At 39.9% G+C, this 20,886-nt stretch overlaps 1 protein-coding gene and 1 pseudogene across 2 annotated transcripts in view; one reads left to right on the plus strand and one right to left on the minus strand.

Moving 5' to 3' along the window:
- Positions 1–12,804: 12,804 nt before the first annotated feature.
- On the minus strand, positions 12,805–15,932 carry LOC311588516 (regenerating islet-derived protein 3-alpha). Its single transcript, XM_084766205.1, has 5 exons — positions 15,552–15,932; positions 14,586–14,704; positions 14,250–14,387; positions 13,350–13,476; positions 12,805–13,107 (listed from the first exon to the last, which is right to left on the minus strand). The coding sequence occupies exons 1-5, from the start codon at positions 15,625–15,627 to the stop codon at positions 13,043–13,045; spliced, it is 525 nt and encodes a 174-aa protein (XP_084622331.1). The 5' UTR covers positions 15,628–15,932; the 3' UTR covers positions 12,805–13,042.
- Positions 15,933–19,770: 3,838 nt separating this feature from the next.
- LOC311588514 (high mobility group protein B3-like) overlaps positions 19,771–20,886 on the plus strand; it is a 389,002-nt pseudogene continuing 387,886 nt past the window's right edge. Inside the window, exon 1 of the transcript in view lies at positions 19,771–20,308. The product of the transcript in view is annotated as a high mobility group protein B3-like (transcript). The remainder of the gene's footprint in view (positions 20,309–20,886) is intronic.

A 20,886-nucleotide genomic window follows, 5' to 3' on the forward strand; every position in this document is an offset into this window, starting at 1 on the left:
AACTTCTTACCTGATCTTGATTTAATTTTGTTAAGTGAAATTTATCAAGAAAACTATCCATTTCCTTTAGTTTTTCCAACTCTGTGGAATATAGGCTTTTAATTTCGGACCTAACGATTCTTTGAATTTCCTCAGTGTCTGTTGTTATGTACCCCTTTTTCACTGCTAAGTTTGTTTATATGGATACTCCCCCTCTGCCTTTTAGTTAGTTTGGCTGAGGATTTGTCTATCTTGTTGATTTTCTCAAAAGACCAGCTCTTGGTTTTATTGATTCCTTGTATCATTCTCTTTGCTTCTAATTAATTGATTTCAGCCAGGAGTTTGATTATTTCCTGTTGTCTACTCCTCTTTGGTGTCTTTTATTCTCCTTGTTCTACAGCTTTCAGGGATGCTGTTAAGTTGCTAGTATGGGATCTCTCCAATTTCTTTATGAAGGCTCCTAGTACTATGATCTTTCCTCTTAGCACTGCTTTCATTGTGTCCCATGGGTCTGAGTATGCTGTGCCTTCTTCTTCATTGAATTCCAAGAAGTCTTTAATTTCTTTCTTTATTTTATCCCTGACGAAGTAAGTGGTGATTGAGTAGAAAGTTGCTCAGTTGTCATGAGTTTGTAGGCTTTTTGTTGTTGTTGAGTTACAGGTTTAATCCATGGTGGTCTGATAAGATTCAAAGGGTTGTTTTAATCTTTTTCTAGTTGTTGAATGTTGTTTTGTAACCCAAGACATGGTTGATTTTGGAGAAGGTTCCGAGAGGTGCTGAAAAGGTATATTCTTTTGTGTTTCAGTGAAATGTTCTGTAGATGTTTGTAAGGTAAATTTGGTTCATGACATCTGTTAGTTTCCTTATTTCTCTGTTTAGTTTCTGTTCCCATGTCTTGTCCATTGGAAAGAATGGGGTATTGAAGCCTCTCACTATTAATGCATGTGAATTGATTTAAGCTTTAATGTATGTTTATTTTACTAATCTTGGTGCTCTTGTGCTTGGGACATCAATGTCCATAATTGAGAATAATCTTGATAGATTTTTCCATTGATGAATATAAAGTGTCCTTCCTCATCTCTTTTCATTAATTTTGGAAGAAAATCTGTTTTACTAGATACTAAAATGGTTACTTCAGCTTGCTTTTTGTGTTTGTTTGCTTGGAAAACCTTTTTCTAGCCCTTTACTCAGAGATAATGTCTGTCTTTATTACTGAGATGTGTTTTTTGTATACTCTGTATTGTGTTTCTTGTGCATATGTTTTCAGGCACACACTTTATATTTTGCATACCCACTTTTCTCTTTTATGGCTTTGTTGACTGTACTTTAGGACTCACATTATAAAATATTTCCCAAACTAACATATCATCAAATTTTCAGCAATGGCTTCCTCCTGATCTTAATAATACAGTCAAGTTTTTAATCTACTTTGAGTTAATTTTTATTTTACTTATTTTTTAAGTATTACTATTTTTGTTTATGTTGTGTACCTATGTGTGATAAATGAGGTTCATATGTGGAGGTCAGAGTTCTCTGTTTATGTCATTTGGATCTTACATTGAATTACTGTTCTTAGGCTTAGCAGCTGGGATCTTTACTAACGGCGCCATCTTTCTGGTCTTTGAGTTAATTTTTACATGCCATGATTTTAATATTCATATTCCTGTATCTGGATATCAATTTAGTATGGATATATGATAAGTATGTCTATATATATTTCAATGTATTTATTTAAATAAATAAATGCCCCTCTTCCTTCTTCTTCTCCTCAGAGAAGGGAAATGTTCCCCATAGGTACCAACATTCCCTGGCACATTAAGTTGCTGCATATTCTCTTCCACTGAGGCCAGACAGGACAGTCTAGTTAGGAGAATGAGATCCAAAGGCAGGCATCAGAGTCAGAGGGTGCCCCTGCTCCAGTTGTTTGGGGATCAACATGAAAACCAAGCTGTGCATATGCCCAAGCTGTTACATATGTGTACGGGCCCTAAGACCAGTACATGCATGCTCTTTGGCTGGTGGCTCAGTCTCTGTGAGCTCCCATGGGCTTTGGTCAGTTGACTCTGTAGGTCTTCTTCAGGAGCCCTTGTCCTCTCAGGCTCCCTCAGTTGCTGTCCCAACTTTTCCATAGGACACCCTTATTCTATCAAATTTTTGGCTCTATGTCTTTGCATCTGTTTCCATCAGCTGCTAGGTGAAGCCTATCAGAGGAGACATGCTAGGCTCCTGTCTATGAGCATAGCAGGGTAACACTAATAGTGTCAGAGATTGGTTCTTTCCCACAGGATGGGTCTCAAGAAGGGTCAGTCTTTGGTTGGCCATTCCCTCAATCTTTACTACATCCTTGACAATGCTAGGTGTCACCCTAGCTAAAACTCCTACCAGAGGGGCATATGGAGCCTAAAGTGGCCACAACTGTAGCCAGGCAGGACTTCCAGTGTTGGGATAAGGACACCAACCCACCCACAAAAACTTTGACCCAAAATTTGTCCTACTGACAAGACGTTCAGGGACAAAAGTGGAGCCCTTTACTCTGAGGTAAAGTCTATCTTTGTTGGTGAGGTGTGTTTTGTGTATGCAGCAGAATGATGGATCCTGTTTATACACTCATTGTATTATCCTGTGTCTTTTTATTGGAGGAATTGAGTACATTGATGTTGAGAGATATTAATGACCAATGATTGTTAGGTCCCGTCATGTTTATGTTGGCAATGATGATAGTGTGTGTGTGTGTGTGTGTGTGTGTGTGTGTGTGTGTGTATGTGTGTGTGTGTGTCCCTCCCTTCTTTTGTTTTTGTTGCAATGGAATTATTTATTTTTTTTGTGTTTTCTTGGGTGTAGTTAAATTCCTTGGATTGGAGTTTTCCTTCAAGTGTCTTTGATAGCCCTGGATTTGTGCATAGGTATTGTCTAAATTTGGTTTTGTCATGGAATATCTTATTTTCCTCATCTGTGGTGATTGAAAATTTTGCTAGGTATAGCAGTCTGAGCTGACATTTGTGGTCTATCAGACTCTTCAAGACATATACCCAAGCCTTCTGGCTTTTAGAGTCTCTGTTAAGAAGTCAGGTATGGAATACAGAGAGATGCTGAAAGGCAAGACCTACTTTTACATTTGCCCTGGTACTGGACTTCCAATTCTGGTTGCTCTTTACACCTGGCCTTGAGGAGCACACATTCGTTGCGGGTCTCACTATGTAGCCTGGAACTCGCTCCGTAGACGAGGATGGTCCGGAGCTCACAGAGATCCATCTCTAGGCATGCAGCACCATACCTGCCTTGTGTTACCATCTTCCCTAAAAGTTTACTTAAATCTGTTTCACAAAACAAAACAACAAAACAAGTGAGCTGTGTATTCAAAGTTATTTCCTGCCATCCTCCTCTGGTTTGGAAGTCAGCAAGGTGCAATATGGCAAGCTGGCTCGAGTTCCTGTTGCCATGACCGCCCCTGTGACACACTGTGACCTCAGACTAATCCTCGGGGATGCCAAGATGGCGTCGACCAGTAGGCACCATAGCTGATCTTCTCCGAGGAGACCAGGGACTTGAATGGAACCACAGACTGCTGGATTTTGAGAACTGTAGGTGAGTGGGGCCCCAAACTCCGCAGACCACCAGGGGGTCCAACCCCGGGACAAGCGACAGCCCCGAGGGCTAAACGCACTCCCCAAACTCTGAAAAAGAATCCACAATCAAGCTGTAGCCAGCACAAAAAACCCAAATTCTCCATTTGGGGAGGAGATTTCCGGAGCCCAAGCCTGAGGAGTCTCAGCGAATAGGGTGAAACTACCATTGATCCTCTACATCCACACCACGCCAAACTGCGGAGGGCACCTGCCTAACCCGGGTGGAAACACAGGTGGCGAGTCTCACCAAAAACAACTAGAACTGGGGACCACGTCCGCGTCCTGCACTCAAGCTGAAGCCAGACACAAAGAATTGACCCTGCAAACTGGGGCAGTTAGAAACCGGTGTGGTCTGCTCCCACAGCCCAGTGGGTCCACCCACGGTATAGGGAGCCGAGGGTCACGCTTGCAGGGACTAACTACTGCCCTAAAGGGAACTGGCAGTACTCCGGCAGGAGATTCACGCCAGTGGTCTGAACTGCCTTTGGTGCCAGCTGCGTGGCCTGGCTGCCGGCAATCCCCAAACAACTGAACTAACTGGGTCCATCTCTGTGGGCCCGCGACAGATCCACCCACGTTATCAGGAGCCGTGGGTCTTACTGGCAGGGAATAACTGCTGCCCTAAGGCGACTCACTCTGCCTTTCTCTAGCAGAAAGGGAAAATACAGGAGATTTGTCGCCAGCCGAGGGGACGAGCTGCTGGCTCTGACTGGGCTCTCCGCGAACAACAGACCTAGCAGGGGTCATTCTTGCGCGCCCTCGTTAGGACCGCCCACATTATCCGGAGCTGTGGGCCTTGCTGGCAGGGAATAACTGCTGCCTTAAAGCATCTGGGAGCGGTCTAAGCGGCTTTTGTCGCCAGCCACGGGGACGAACTGCTGGCTCTGACTGGGCTCTCCCTATCTGTATCCCACAATATAGGGAGCTGTGGCTCATGCGTGCAGGGTATAACTGCTAATTTATAGCAAGCTGGGAGTGGCCTGGCATACAGGGGCGTGGAAACTGCTACCTCCTCAGATACTGCCAGTGGCCTGAAACCGTATGGTTACAGGCACAGATCCTGTAATCTCCAACAGGCAGATCCTAGCTGTGTCAGCTCCTGCAGACCCAGCAAGAACTCCCAAATTCATGGGAAAGGCTGGACGCCCCTACAGAGTGTAGAGGCAGAGCTAAAAGACAGCTACAACCCAGAAGATCTGATCCACCTGGGGTCTTGGCTACAAAGCAACAGGAAAGACAGACAGCTGGGATCAACCTACACAACCAGAGAGCTTGTGTGCTGACCTTACTCTAGATCCCAATACTGCTGACTTGAGATACAGCAGTAAGGGGAAAAGGCCCAAACAGAAACCTACTTCGCATGACTCAGCCTGGAGCCTAAGGTGTTGAGAAAAACCTACAGGAGTAGAAGCTGAATCACCAGCCTGGTCCAGGGAAGTATTCCCTGTTCCCCACAGGTAAGGGCACCCTACCTATAATCAGACATCAACTATCCACTCCCAAACAGGGAAGATCACTACAAACCACCTCCCAACATTAGAGTCACCAAAATGACAAGGGGACAACGAAAGAATGCTAACAAAAACCAAAACAGGATGGCATCTCCAGATCCCAGCAATCCTAATGAAATCAACCTGGAGAACCCAACAACAATGGATATACATGAAAACCACCTCAAATCCTTAGTAAGTAAGATGATAATGGAAGAAACAAATAAATTTTGCAAACAAATGCAGGAGGAAGCAAACAAGAGGACTGATGACTTAAAAGAGTCATATAAAGAGGCATTTGAAGAATTTCAGAAAAACACAAATAACCAGATGAAGGAAATTATTAAAACAGTTCAAGACCTGAAGATAAAAATGGAAGATATCATAAAAGAACGCACGGAAGAAAAACGTGATCGAGAAGCATCAGAAAAGAAAGCAAACATCTCAGAGATGGCCTTATCTAACAGATTGCAAGAAATGGAAGAACGAATATCAGGACTTGAAGATACAATCGCACAATTGGAAACAATCATCCAGGATAATGCTAAATCTGAAAAGTTCCTGACACAAAGCGTTCATGAAATAAAAGACAACATGAAAAGACGAAACTTGAGAATAATAGGGATAGAGGAAAGAGAAGGCAACCGACTCCACAGCCCAGAAAATATCTTTAACTGAATAATAGAAGAAAATTTCCCCAATTTGAAGAAGGAGATGCATACGAACATACAAGAGGCCTACAGAACACCAAATAGAATAGACCCAAAAAGAAAATCTTCCCGCCACATAATAATAACAACACAAAATATACAGAACAAGGAAAAAATATTAAAAGCGGCAAGAGAAAAAGGACGAGTAACATATGAAGGCAAACCTATCAGAATCACTCCTGACTTCTCAGCAGAGACCATGAAAGCCAGAAGGGCCTGGACAGAGGTTCTGCAAATGCTAAGAGAACACAGATACCAGGCAAGACTACTATATCCAGCAAAATTATCAATAACCATTGGAGGTGAAGACAAGATATTCCACGACAAAAACAAATTCACACAGTACCTAGCAACAAATCCGGCGTTACAGAAGTTACTAGAAGGAAAACTCCACCCCAACTGGTCAAACTACAACCAAAAATACATAAGAAATAAATAACTACACCATTGCAAAATCACAACTTCACAAAAACTCGATTGTTACAAATACCAAAAATGAAGGGACTTACCAATCACTGGTCATTAATATCTCTCAACATTAACAGTCTCAACTCTCCAATAAAAAGACACAGACTAACAGAGTGGATGCATAAACACGACCCAACATTCTTCTGCATTCAAGAAACACATCTCAACCACAAGGACAGACATTGCCTCAGAGTAAAAGGTTGGGGAAAAATATTCCAAGCAAATGGTCACAAGAAACAAGCTGGGGTAGCTATTCTAATATCTAATAAAATAGACTTTCAACCAAAATTAGTCAAAAGAGACAAGGATGGTCACTTTATACTTGTCAAAGGTAAAGTCAACCAGGAAAACATCACGATTTTGAACATCTATGCTCCGAATACAAGGGCTCCGACATTTGTAAAAGAGTTATTAACAAAGCTTGCCCCATTCATCGATACCCACACATTAATAGTGGGAGACTTCAACACCCCACTTTCACTCAAGGATAGGACTTTGATTTCAAAACTAAGCCGGGAAATAACTTCATTAACCAATGTCATGAATCAAATGGATCTAACAGATATCTACAGAACTTTCCACCCAAACGCAAAGGAGTATACCTTTTTCTCAGCACCCCATGGAACGTTCTCTAAAATTGATCACATAGTTGGTCACGAAGCAAACCTCAACAGATACAAGAAGATTGAAATAATACCTTGTATCTTATCAGATCACCATGGTCTAAGGCTGGACTTCAACAACAATAGAAATAACAAAAAGCATACCAACACGTGGAAACTAAACAACTTTCTACCTAATGACACATGGGTCATGGAAGAAATAAGGGAAGAAATAAAAGACTTCCTGAAATTCAATGAAAATGAGGGAACAACATACCCAAATTTGTGAGACACATTGAAAGAAGTGCTAAGAGGAAAATTCATAGCACTAAGTGCCTTTAAAAAGAAAATGGAATCATCCCACATAAACAACCTAACAACACATCTGGAAGCCCTAGAAAAAAAAAGAAGCAGAAACACCCAAGAGGAGTAGACGCCTGGAAATAATCAAACTCAGGGCTGAAATCAATAAATTAGAAACAAAGAGAACAATCCAAAGAATCAACAAAACCAAGAGCTGGTTCTTTGAGAAAATTAACAAGATAGACAAACCGTTAGCCAATCTAACTAAAAGACAAAGAAACGCTATCCAAATTAACAAAATCAGAAATGAAAAGGGAGACATAACAAGAGACACCAAAGAAATACAAAGAATCGTAAGGACCTACTTAAAAGACATTTATGCCACAAAATTTGAAAATTTAAGGGAAATGGACAAATTTCTCGACCGATTCCATTTACCAAAATTGAACCAAGACCAGATAAACAAATTAAATAGCCCTATTTCGCCTATAGAAATAGAAGCAACCATTGATAGTCTTCCAACCAAAAAAAGCCCAGGGCCAGATGGTTTCAGCGCAGAATTCTACCAGTCCTTCAAAGAGGAGCTAATACCGATACTATTCAAGCTATTCCGAAAGATAGAAATGGACGAAATATTACCAAACTCCTTCTATGAGGCCACAGTCACATTGATACCTAAACCCCACAAAGACCCAACAAAAAAAGAGAATTTCAGACCAATTTCTCTTATGAACATTGATGCAAAAATACTCAACAAAATACTCGCAAAGCAAATACAACAGCATATCAAAGACATCATTCACCATGACCAGGTAGGCTTCATTCCAGGAATGCAGGGATGGTTTAACATACGGAAATCCATCAATGTAATCCACCATATAAACAAACTGAAAGAGAAAAACCATATGATCATCTCTTTAGATGCAGAAAAAGCATTTGACAAAATCCAACACCCATTTATGTTTAAAGTTCTGGAGAGATCGGGAATACAAGGCACTTTTCTAAACACAATAAAGGCTATATACAGCAAACCAATAGCCAACATTAAATTAAATGGAGAGATACTCAAGGAAATCCCTCTAAAATCAGGGACCAAACAAGGCTGCCCACTTTCCCCATATCTCTTTAATATAGTTCTTGAAGTTCTAGCCAGAGCAATAAGACATCAAAAGGAGATCAAGGGGATCCAAATGGGAAAGGAAGAAGTAAAATTATCCCTATTTGCAGATGATATGATAGTGTATATAAGTGACCCCCAAAATTCCACCAGAGAACTCCTACAGCTGATAAACACCTTCAGCAAATTGGCAGGATACAAAATAAACTCAAAAAAGTCAGTAGCTTTCCTATATACAAATGACAAACAGGCAGAGGAAGAAATTAGAAAAATTACTCCCTACACGACAGCCACAAGCAATATAAAATATCTAGGAATAACCCTAACCAAGCAAGTGAAGGATTTATTTGAAAAAAACTTTAAACCTCTGAAGAAAGAGATTGAAAATGATGTCAGAAGATGGCGGGATCTACCTTGTTCGTGGATTGGAAGAATCAACATAGTAAAAATGGCCATCTTACCAAAAGCAATTTACAGATTCAATGCAATCCCTATCAGAATACCTACTAAATTTTTTGAAGATATTGAAAGAACAATTCTCAACTTCATATGGAGAAACAAAAAGCCCAGAATAGCAAAATCAATCCTATACAATAAAAGATCCGCTGGAGGAATCTCCATACCTGATCTCAAGTTGTACTATAGAGCAACAGTAATTAAAACAGCATGGTACTGGCACAGCAATAGGTTAGTGGATCAATGGAATCGAACTGAAGACCCAGAGATGAATCCACACACATTTGCTCACCTGATTTTCGACAAAGAAGCCAAATCCATTCAATGGAAAAACGACAGCATCTTCAACAAATGGTGCTGGTCTAACTGGATGTCTACATGTAGAAAAATGAAATTAGACCCATATTTGTCACCATGCACAAAGCTCAAGTCCAAGTGGATTAAAGACCTCAACCTAAAACCACAGACATTAACCCAGTTAGAGGAAAAAGTGGGGAAGAGTCTGGAACTCATAGGCACAGGAGACAACTTCCTGAACAGAACACCAACAGCCCAGGCCTTAACATCAACAATTAATAAATGGGACCTCATGAGGCTGAGAAGCTTCTGTAAGGCAGGTGACACTGTCAAGAGAACAAAGCAACAGCCTACAGACTGGGAAAAGATCTTTACCGACTCTTCATCTGACAAAGGTCTAATATCCAAAATATATAAAGAACTTAAGAAATTAAACACCACCAAACCAAATAACCCAATAGAGAAATGGGGCTCGGAGCTAAACAGAGAATTCGCAACAGAGGAATATCAAATGGCTGAGAAACATTTAAAGAAATGCTCGACCTCCTTAGTCATCAGAGAAATGCAAATCAAAACGACACTGAGATTCCATCTTACACCCATCAAAATGGCTAAGATCAAAAACTCAACTGACACCTCATGCTGGCAAGGGTGTGGAGAAAGAGGAACACTCCTGCATTGCTGGTGGGAATGCAAACTAGTACAACCACTTTGGAAAGCTATCTGGTGCTTTCTCAGAAAAATGGGAATAGGGCTTCCTCAAGACCCAGCTATTCCACTCCTTGGAATATACCCAGAGGATGTACTACCACACAACAGGGACATATGCTCAACCATGTTCATAGCTGCCTTATTCATAATAGCCAGAACTTGGAAACAACCTACGTGTTCCTCAATAGAAGAATGGATAAAGAAACTGTGGTACATTTACACTATGGAATACTACTCAGCTATTAAAAACAAGGAATTTCCAAAATTTGTGGACAAATGGATTGAACTAGAAATTGTCATAATGAGTGAGTTCACACAGAAGCAAAAAGAGCTAAATGGTATATACTCACTTATATCAAGACACTAGTCCAAGGTGTACGTCCCCATGAAAAACTGTACCTACCAGAATAGTGGGTCAGAGGGGAGGACATCCTATTGAGACTTTAGGTGTGAGAAGCCTGGGAGAAAGAGGAAATGGAAGGATCCAGTGGGTCATGGAAATCTACAGGCGAGTCTGGGCCCTGGGGTCCTCTGCAAACTGTGGCAACAGCCAAGGAAAAAATAGGCAGTAAAAACCTTGAACCCCTACCCGGACTAGCCGATGGACTGTTGAGTGGAGAAGGAGATCTAACTTTCACACAAACTCTGGTGCCCCATATTTGAACATGTCCCTTGGACGGAGATGCCTGGTGGCACTCAGAGGAAAGATAATAGGTCACCAAGGAGAGACTTGATACCGTATGAGCATATTCAGGGGGAGGAGGTCCCCCTCAGACACAGACTTAGGGGAGGGGAGGGGAGTAGGGGGGAAGTGGGAGGAAGGGAGGAATGGGAGGATACATGGGATGGGCTAACAACTGAGATGTAATATGTATAAATTAATAAAAAAAAAAAAAAGAAAGAAAAAAAAAGAAGTCAGGTATAATTCTGATAGGTCTCCCTTTATATTTGACTTGATCTTTTTCCCTTGCAGCTTTTAATATTATTTCTTTGTCCTGTGCTTTTAGTGATTTTATTATTGTGTGGCTGGAGGATTTTCTTTTCTGGTTCAGTCTTGTACATTTCTTGTACATTTATACGCATCTATTTATTTAGGTTGGGAAATTTTTCTTCTCTGCTTTTGTTGAAAATATTCTCTGGTCCTTGGAGCCTGGAACCTTCTCTTTTGTCTATTCCTATCATTCTTAGGTTTTGTCTTTTTATAGTGTCCCTGATTTCTTGCATGTTTTGTGCCATGAATATTTTAGATTTAACATTTTTATTTACTGGTTTATTGATTTATTCAATTATATCTTCTAAGCCTGAGATTCTCTCCTCCATCTCTGATATTCTGTTGGTGGTGTTATGCCTGTAATTTCTGTTATTTTTCCTAAATTTTCCATCACCAGGATTCCCTCAATTTGTGTTTTCTTTATTGTTTCAATTTTCCTTTTCAGGTCCCAAACCTTCCATTCATTTCATTCATTTATTTGATTGTACTTCCCTCTATTTCTTTAAGGGCTTATTAATTTTCTCTTTAAAGATCTCTATTTGGTTGTGTTTTCTTGTACTTCTTTAAAGGGATTTATTGTTTTTTCTTCTTTAAAGGCCCATATTATCTTTATAAGGATAGATTTAAGATCATTTTCTTGTGCTTCAGTTCTGTTAGGATAACTAGGGCTTGTTGTAGTAGGTTAGCTGAGTTCTTCTGGGGCCATATTGCTCTGGCATTTTTTGACTGTGTTCTTACCTTGGCCATCTGGTTGTCCTGGTGTTGGCTAGGTGTTTCTAATTCCACAAGACATCTCAGGAAATTGAGTAGAAGTTTAGCTAGGAGAAGAGATATTTCTGGGTTCTGGCAGCCCTCCTCTGTAAGGCAGTAAGGCTGTGGGCCTGAGACTGGAAGTCAATGGACAGCCCCCAACTCTCCTCTGCTGGCTGTGTCCCAATGTACTCCCAGGCAGGGGATTATGGTGAAGAGGTCTAACCTGAATGATCTTGGGATTTGGTAGGCAGGTCTCCTCAGGAAGGACAGAAACTGGACATTCCTGTCATCTGGCAGTCCTCCTTGTTAAGGCTGGTAAGGCCATGGGCCAAAGGCTGTAATTATGTGCTCTTAGGACCCCAGCAGGCTTTTTTGAGCTAGATATAATTTTTCTCCCATAAATTCTTGATAAATCTGATCCTGTGATTTAATTATAATCTTTGTTCTGTATTTTCACAGCTTTCAACAACGTATTAATAATATACAAGCTAATCACTGAGTAGATAAATATTCTAGGTCTTTGGGGGTTGATTTGTGGGAGTTCATATGTGTGGACATCTCTGTATTGGAATGGTTCCTGTAGCCAGGGATAGCCTAGAGGCAAGGTCATAGGAGACTATCAAATCTAAAGGTCTGTTTTAATGGGATTGATTCGGTGCTAGGTAGAAAATAGAAAAAGGCTACTGACACAGAAAAGACTGACCAGTTATTCAACATTGCTAAAGTCTGTATCTGTGAGTCCTGGTCTGGTGGTAGGTCTACAGGTGTGGCTTGGAGTCTAAGACTGAAGATTCTTGTCTGCAGGAGATGAGGTAGGTGGGCATTGATAATGAGACTGTCTTGATGAAGTCTCAATTAAATGGATTACGTTTTGCCGGAATAAAAACATCTTTATATCCTGAACACACACTTGGTGATCAAGAATGTCAGCTTAGAACCAAAGCTGGTGGGGGCTTCCTAGAACTTGGGCCAAAAGAGTTAAAATGACATAAGCAGTGGGCCTGAGGGCTCACTTCATTAATAACAACTAAAGGAACCACAGCACTGGATTTAACTGGGTTGCCCTACTGTTACTGTTCTGTACCCTACCCTACTATTCTGAATAGATAATGGAGGATAATTTTACTTTCCTCTGCCAAGCAGAGAGTATGTGAGAGGACTGTATCTTCATATATCTATAAGGGTACACTGTAGAGTCCACAGTCATTATAGCACACCAAGGGGGATGCACTCCTCTGTAGTGAGCATGTAGTTTCCTTCCTCCATCACTTTCTGGCCCTCCCCAGCACCTTACCATGAGAGTAAAACACAGAGGCACAAATGAAGCCATTTTAAATTATTTATCTGTAAGATTTCAAAGCACAAACTATAGATAAATGCCTGAAACAAGAGTAAGGAGATGGATGAAAGAAGATGGAACACCAGACTATCAAGTCTGATGCAGGACTGTGAAGTGACCACAGCCTTGCTGAGTGAATCTTTGTATTTGATCCCTTGTCATGATAAGCTTCATGATAAACTCAGGAATCTGCCTGTCTCCTACTTGAACTTGCAGACAAAAGGTAATTCCCCATCACAGTGATGATCTCCCCACTTCAGAAATCCTGCAAAGAAAGAGAAGACATGTTGTCCCTTGTGGGTATCATGGTGAGGCACCTCAAAATCTGTACTATGTCTCAGAGCCTTTCATTTATCTTCACCAATTTCCTATTTAGGGGCATGAAAGTTAGGAGAACACAAAGCCATACCGCCTTCCCTGGTTCAGAAGGATAGGCACAAGGTCAGACCCATTGGTAGAAGACAAGAGTGAGAAAGATTGGGCAAATGTAGTACTTCCATTTCTTACGTGATGTTGCTGTCAGACTCCCACAGTGACCACGATTAACAGTAGAGGAAGGATCTCCATCCCAGTTAAGATAATTCAGGACATCAGAGTTACTCCACTCCCATCCATCTCCATTGGGTTGTTGACCCTGCACAGTAGAGATAGGAAGAGAAAGTATGTTAGAGATCCTTGGAATTTGGTTCATTCCACCATGCTGTCCAGACACCTTTTCGATTGGAAGACTGACTTAATTTGTATCTCCTACAGGCTCCTCTTTGGCAGTAATCACAAGCACAAGTGAAACAAGGTACATGCTACATGATGAATTATGATACATTTCAGAATAGCCTCTGGATCTCACACTATCACCTCTAAAAACAACAAAAGTAGGAGGTGGGGAGATGTCTCAGCAGTTCAAAGCACTTCCTGGCCCTATAAAGGACCCCAAGATTAGATTACAGCACTCATATAGTAGCTCACAACCATCTTAACTACAGTTCTAAAGTATCTGTTCCTCCTTTCTGACTTCTTCAAGCACTGGACATGCACATGGCACACACTCATACAGTTAGGGAAACCACAAATAAAATAGATACATCTAATTTTAATGAATAAATGTAAATCTTATATTAATTTGCAGTGCTCCCAGAATTTTTTTGTGAAAGTTTCTTGAAGACCAAAGAAGTTTCTAATTGGCTTTCTCAAATAAAAGAAAAACACAAAAGCTGACAACAGGCAAAAATAAATAATAAATAAATAAACTGAAGACCTGGAGCCTTCATAGATTTCAGCCCTTCAACTATGGTGTTAAGGGTGACCTTTACCTTATATAACTCAACATCTAAGTGTTAGGTTCTCCTAATGTTACACACAGAGAGGAGACACAGAAACTGTGCTTAGGAGGAAAAGATAAAATCTCACCATTGTTGGATCATGGAGCCCAATCCAGACATCTTTGTAATTGTTTACTTTGCCATTCACCAGGGTGGCCACAAAAGAAGCCTCGCCTCCACTAAGAATAGACACAAGGTGTCCTGAGGGTCTTTTTTGACAGGCCAGCTGTGTGCGAGACAGAAAGGGAGAGAGTCTGAGACTCCACTGGCTAGTGATGAGGTTGGTGTGTCTGAGTAGAAAGATCACATAAAAGAAAGCACAGTCATTCTGAACCGCCAATGAATCATGAAACTTAAGGCTTCGTCTCCTGTCGCCAACTCATACTTTATGGGGTTATCTTCAACCCCACCCCTCAGCACTCACGTCTGCTTGAAACCAGGATTTGGGTGTCACTATCAAAGCATAGCAGTGGGAGCGATAGGCCATAGAGCCCGTGGGGCAGCTGATACGTGGAGAGGGAATTTCCTTCTGCGAGTCTTCACCTGGGGGTGGAGGAAAATAAAAAATGGGATGGCATGTAGAGTGGGAAGTCAACTCAAGAGAATGTTAATAAAGGGTGTTTATTTGGAGTGCTGGCTGTAATCAAGACAGTGATAGTCTCACTAAATTTTCCCTCTTGTAGTTTTGTTGTTTGTTTGTTTGTTTGTTTTGGCTTTCTTTGTGACAAAGTCTTTCAGTAGCCCTGGAAGTCCTGGAGCTCATTATGTAGATGAAATTGGTCCTGAACTCACAGATATCCTCCTGCCTTAGCCTCTTGAATTCTAGGATAAAGGAATGGTCACTATATCCAGCTAGGTTCTTTGCTTTTATAACTTTTAATATGAAAGAGTGAGATCTCCTCTTTTTTTATTTAAGAAATTTATTCTGATTACATCTCAATTGTTATCACCTCACTTGTATCTTTCCGTTCCCCTCCCTCCCTCTTTCATCCTCTTCCCCTCCCCTAGGTATGTGTGACAGAAGGGGACATCCTCCTCCACTATAAGATTGCTTTAACCTTCCTACACAATCCATAGTCTGTGACACTGAATTCTCTTCACTGTGTATTTATGTTTCCTTACTGACCCTTATACATGCCTTCTCTAGCATACCAACATAATTTAGAGTCTCCTATCAAAGTGGAAACCCTCTCATTCCACTGCTGATGGACCACTATGATACTTTTCACCATGAGTAACATGAAAGAAAGCAAGATGATGGATGAGTTTCAGGTGATTTTCCTGTGTAGATACCCTTCGCAATTACCACATGAGACTTCTGAGAGCAGTACTTTGCTCGCTGGCTTAAACACTCACAGAACCTGTAGTTCTAGAGGCAGAGAAGACTTACCTTGTACCTGAAATAGTAACAACAGGCAGGAGAGCAGCATCCAAGATGCACTAGTGATGGTCAGGTGTGGCAGCATCTTGTCTGTGAGGAACCAGCATCCAGGGCACTAGAGGGAGTGGTGGTCAGGGATGCAAAGTGGGCCATCCCTTCCCTTTACCTTTGCCTAGATCTGAAAGCATACACTAATCTTAGCCCCATCCCTGTCTTGCTATGATCTGGAGTGAAATGAAGAATCCAACATTTCCCTTTGCTCTGAAAACCACCCAGGAAGCCTTTAGTGATTCTCAGAGCCCTATTTTCTATTAGGACGTGAACTCTCTTTTATCTTCTATAGTATGAAAGATGGACTGCTGCCATGCTCTTATCATCTTTCAGCTCCCATTTACCTGTCTTGCAGAGATCTCAGCTGGTTGTTCTGAATAGAGATGACTGCTTTTATAATAGGAGTTGAGGGCGGAGCATCAATGTGAATAAGTTGAATGCTTATGCAAATCAGGGTAGTGGATAGAACTTGGCATGTGCTCTAGGTGGTTCCCAGCAAAATTGCAGGACTCTTCCTGGCAATGACCAGGAACTCACACAAGGGTTCATTTCCTGTTAGCAAAGCTGCTCTATCCTCTGATACAGGTGATATTTGAAATTCTGCCTTGTTGACCTCCACCAGATACCTTCTGGGAAACTTAAGTGAGGCTAATTTGTAGCCTCATAATTTCATGCTGCAGAAACTTATGTAATTTTTAATGCATACATTCATACAGACATGGACACATACATACATACATACATACATACATACATACATACATACATACAGTATACAATCCATAAGAAGTCATTCATTTCCTGTAATGACCTACTTTTGTTTATTCTACTCTATCAGCTTAAAGTCTTTATGTTCCAATATGATTGTAGCTATTTCTACTCTTCTCTGCCTTCTATTTTCTTAGAATAACATTTCCATTCTTTCCCTTTTAGTCTATGTTTCTCAGCCCAGGTGGTGAGCATTTTGCAGGTAACAAGCACTGGTATTGCGTTTTTAATAAGTTAGTCATCTAAAATATTTTCACTTACATTCTTTTTTCCTGTATATCATTTACATTCAGGGTTATTATTAAAAAGCATATAGTTGGTCCTCTCTGTTGATGTTTCTTGTCATTTTTAATATTCTGTGTTCATTGTTTCTGCTCCTAACCACTTGATCATTCACAGTATTGAAAATAGTTGGTCTTCCTATTTCTTATTGGCTTTCCTACTCCCCTGTTCATTTACTTTTCCATGTTGTCACAAATGTTTGCTTTTCTTCCTCATCTGCAAGTATTATTCTCATTACTATCTTCTTCAGTGATGGTTGAGTAGTCATGAATTTCTTTAGTTTTGTATTTGATGCTTTTATTTTTCTTTTAAACCCAAAGCATAGCCATTGCACATATATTAATCTTGATTTATGGTCATTTTCTTTGGGAACTTAAAATATGCCATTCCATGCTCTCCTGAATCTGCTGAGAAATTACTTTTATACATGACTCTGTGAGTCAGTACTTGTTTCTTACATATTTTTGTTTCTATGGTGGTTAGCTAACTTTAACTAGATTAGCTTTAGAGGAGCTCAGTCAATCACTACTGCAATAGCAGACTTGTCACCAAGTGGAATAAACAATTTACTCTTGTCAAAATAATAAAAGACCAAAATAGAAGTTTGTAATCTGAAACATTTACTTCAAAGTGAGGTAACAGCATTACTGGCTTGCTCCAACAAAGTCTGAGAAAACTCAGTCTAAGCACAAATTGTAAAAGATTTTTAGAATGCATGAAAATGATAGAGGCCCCATCACCCACATTTCTTTAAATAAAAGTAATGGAAGATATATAAAAGGAACAAAATATTGTGATTTTCACATTTTAATAAAACCTAAACATAATTACTGAGTGGAAACAATATTTAATGTATGTTAGGAACTATTGTCTAGTTAAAGGTAAAATTAAGGAGACACTATCACACAAATGGCAGGATTTAGAATGAATTCTCAGAATTGTTTTTCTTCTGAATTGTTTAAATCAGCACTGAACTCTGATGAATGCATGACATTCTTATTTTTACAGATTGTCTCTATGTAGCCCAACTGTCTTGGAGTTCTTCCTTACCTCAGCCTCCTAAGGGCTAGGGTGACATGCATGCCCCACCATGCCTTGTTTCATTGCTATATTTTTTTCATGTTAAATTTTACTTACTAAGAGTTATTATTTTCATCATATTTTTGTTTGTTGGGGTATAGGAGCATATTCTATAAAAAGGTTTTTGGTTTTGTTTTGCCTTTTGGACTTTGCTGATTAGATCCACAAGTTGTAACAATCTATTTCATTTTATGTACATGTGAAATATGTGATATGTACTAATAAGAGTCTTAAACTATCTTCCCTCGAAACTCCTATAGTCTTAAAGTTTAATGTGAAAATGTTTGCGAATTTACTCAGTGATACTAAATTAGTCAAATAGGCCCACGATCCTTGGTGTGAGGCCCTGCACCACAGACCAAGCATAACCAAAAGCTTGTGGCAAAGAATGTAAATCCACCATTTTCTAGCTTGTGCAAGTCTATGATTTACTTGGCAATACCTCAAAAGAAGTGAGTGAAGATACCAAAAAGTTTTGCTGCATGTCAAATACTTATAATCTTAGATGATGATAGATAGATAGATAGATAGATAGATAGATAGATAGATAGATAGATCAGAACAAAAGCCTAACATATGATAGAATTGTCCCTCAGTGTCCTTAGGGAATTGGTTCCAGGACCCCTTTAGGAACCAAAATCCAAAGATGTTTAACTCTTTTACATAATATTGAATAAATAGTAAGTACATATAACTTTGGGTATTGACTTATATGCTTTAAGCCATCTCTAGATTACTTATATTACCTAAAACAATGTAAGAACTACATAAATAGTTGATATGTTCAAAATTTTAAAATAATGACAAGTAAGATTCTGTACATGTTCAGGAGAGACTAAAATTTAAAAATATACCTACCACTCACTGAATCCATCCGTGTAGAACTTCTAAAGTTAAATAAATGATTGTTCTTTATAGATAGACAGTAATAGAATGTAAAACGGAAACTTTTAAAATAGTTTCTACTTTATAAGGATCAATTGCTTTGGAACATATGAACACATTTCCTATAGCTGAATCACTGAAGTTTCTTTGTCTGCTAATTAAAATAATAATTCATGAGAGTCATGAATTACAACACAACTGTACAGCAGTTTGTCTTAGACAACGTGGCCATGAGTTTCAATATCAACCTACCCACACAACCACAGAGACCAGGAAAACACATGCTTAAAGGCAGATCTTGACTTCAGTTCACTTTTCCTTGAGTTCAGAGGCATTTAGAAGAGAAAATGTCCTTTACCAGCTGCAAATGCATCGATGTAATTGACACAGGCTAAAGATGCGGACTTAATTAACATTAAGTAATTGTCATTTTTAAGCCGTCTTTCATTTGCCTTTATGGGTACAAATGTCAGCACAGTGGAGCCTGCTAATATATACATCTGCATATACTCAAACAATGGTAGACATCCTCGTATGCACACACATACAGACACATGCATGCACATATTTTTAAAAAATAAATCTAAAATATAGAGCTATAATCATTTATGAAAGAATCTTGCAACCCCTTTGAGTATGTGATCAAAGTCAATATGCTATTTTGAAGTATCATTCTGAGCTGAAAACACATCAGCAAACTCTCTCTCACTAAGTACCTAAGAAATAAGGAAATAGCAAAGAAGCAAATTTATTCACCTGTGGTTCCTTAAACTGCTGGCTACAATGTTGACTCACTGATTGCTTTAAACATGATATCCTGATTTTTTTAAAAGTTGAAACAGCCATTTGAACCAGTAACTCTACTTTATATGCAGTATAAATCAAGTTTTAATACACCAAAATTTTACCATTTTGATGTATCGTAAATCTTATTAGACAAGCACAAAAATGGGTATGTGCCTACAGAAGTCAGTTCTTCAACACAACTGAAAATACATTCAAAATTTCATGTGCCTATACATATTTCCTTTAAAACTAAAAATTATCATTTTTGTAAATTATATTTTAAAGAAGAACTGTATGAGGCAGCTAGCAAGAGGCTGGAAAGCGCTGAGCTGCATGACACCCAACACTGCCCAGACAATAGAACAATACAGTCAGGATGGCTAAAAGTGACTCTAAGAAACCAAAGGACAAGATATCTGCTTATGCCTTCTTTATGCAGACATGCAGGAAAGCACATAAGAAGAAAAACCCAGAAGTCCCAGTCAACTTTGCGGAATTTTTCAAGAAGTGCTCTGAGGGGTGGAAGACAGTGGCTGGCAAAGAGAAATGAAGGTTTGATGAAATGGCAAGGGCAGATAAAGTTCGCTTTGATCAGGAAATGAAAGACTTTGGACCAGCTAAAGGAAGCAAGAAGTAGAAGGGCCCTAATGCCCCCAAACGACATCCATCTGCATTTTTCTTATTCTGCTCTGAGTTCCGTTCTCAAGAACAAATCCACAAACACTGGCATCTCCATTAGAGATGTGGCCAAAAAGCTGGGTGAGATGTGGACTAACTTAAGTGACTGTGAAAAGCAGCCGTACATTACCAAGGCAGCAAAGCTGAGGGAGAAGTGTGAGAAGGATGCTGCTGACTATAAGCCTAAAGGGAAGTTTGATGGCACCAAGGATCCTGTTACAGTTGCCCAGAAAAAGGTGGGAAAAGAAGAGGAGGAGGAGGAAGAGGAAAAAGAATAGGAAGAGGAACATGAATAACATCTGTCTCCTTGTGAATACCTTAGAGTAGGAGAACGCCGTGATTGACACGTCTCTTATTTGAGCTGTGTCTAATAGCCCTTGTTAGGTTTAATTACAAAATTTGATCATGATCATACTGTAGTTTCTCAAAGCGTCAGTGGTTTACACAAAGTGGCCGTGTGTGTCCGGAGCACCCTGAAACTGTATCAAGGTTGTACATAGCTCCAAACATTTTCAAAATGAAAAGGCACCCTCATGTTCTCCTCACTCTGTGCACTTTGCCGTTGGTGTGGCAAGGCATTTGAAGATGTTCTGGCATTTTCTTTTCAATGCATAAGGTAATGTTAACTATATGGTTGTTGACTAGAAATCTTGAGTTGTAAGCTGTATATATCAATAGTTTGTAAAGTGAACAAAACAAGGCAGACAAATGCTTGATGCTCCTTGTTTGGCATAGAGGCTATGAGGGAAAATGCCTTTTGGAGGGGGCCATAGCTCAGGCCATGCACTGAGAGGCTGAACCTGTTGGTACCATG

This window comes from Acomys minous, assembly GCF_964271855.1.
Source record: "Acomys minous genome assembly, chromosome: 17".
Classification (NCBI taxonomy): Eukaryota; Metazoa; Chordata; class Mammalia; order Rodentia; family Muridae; genus Acomys; species Acomys minous.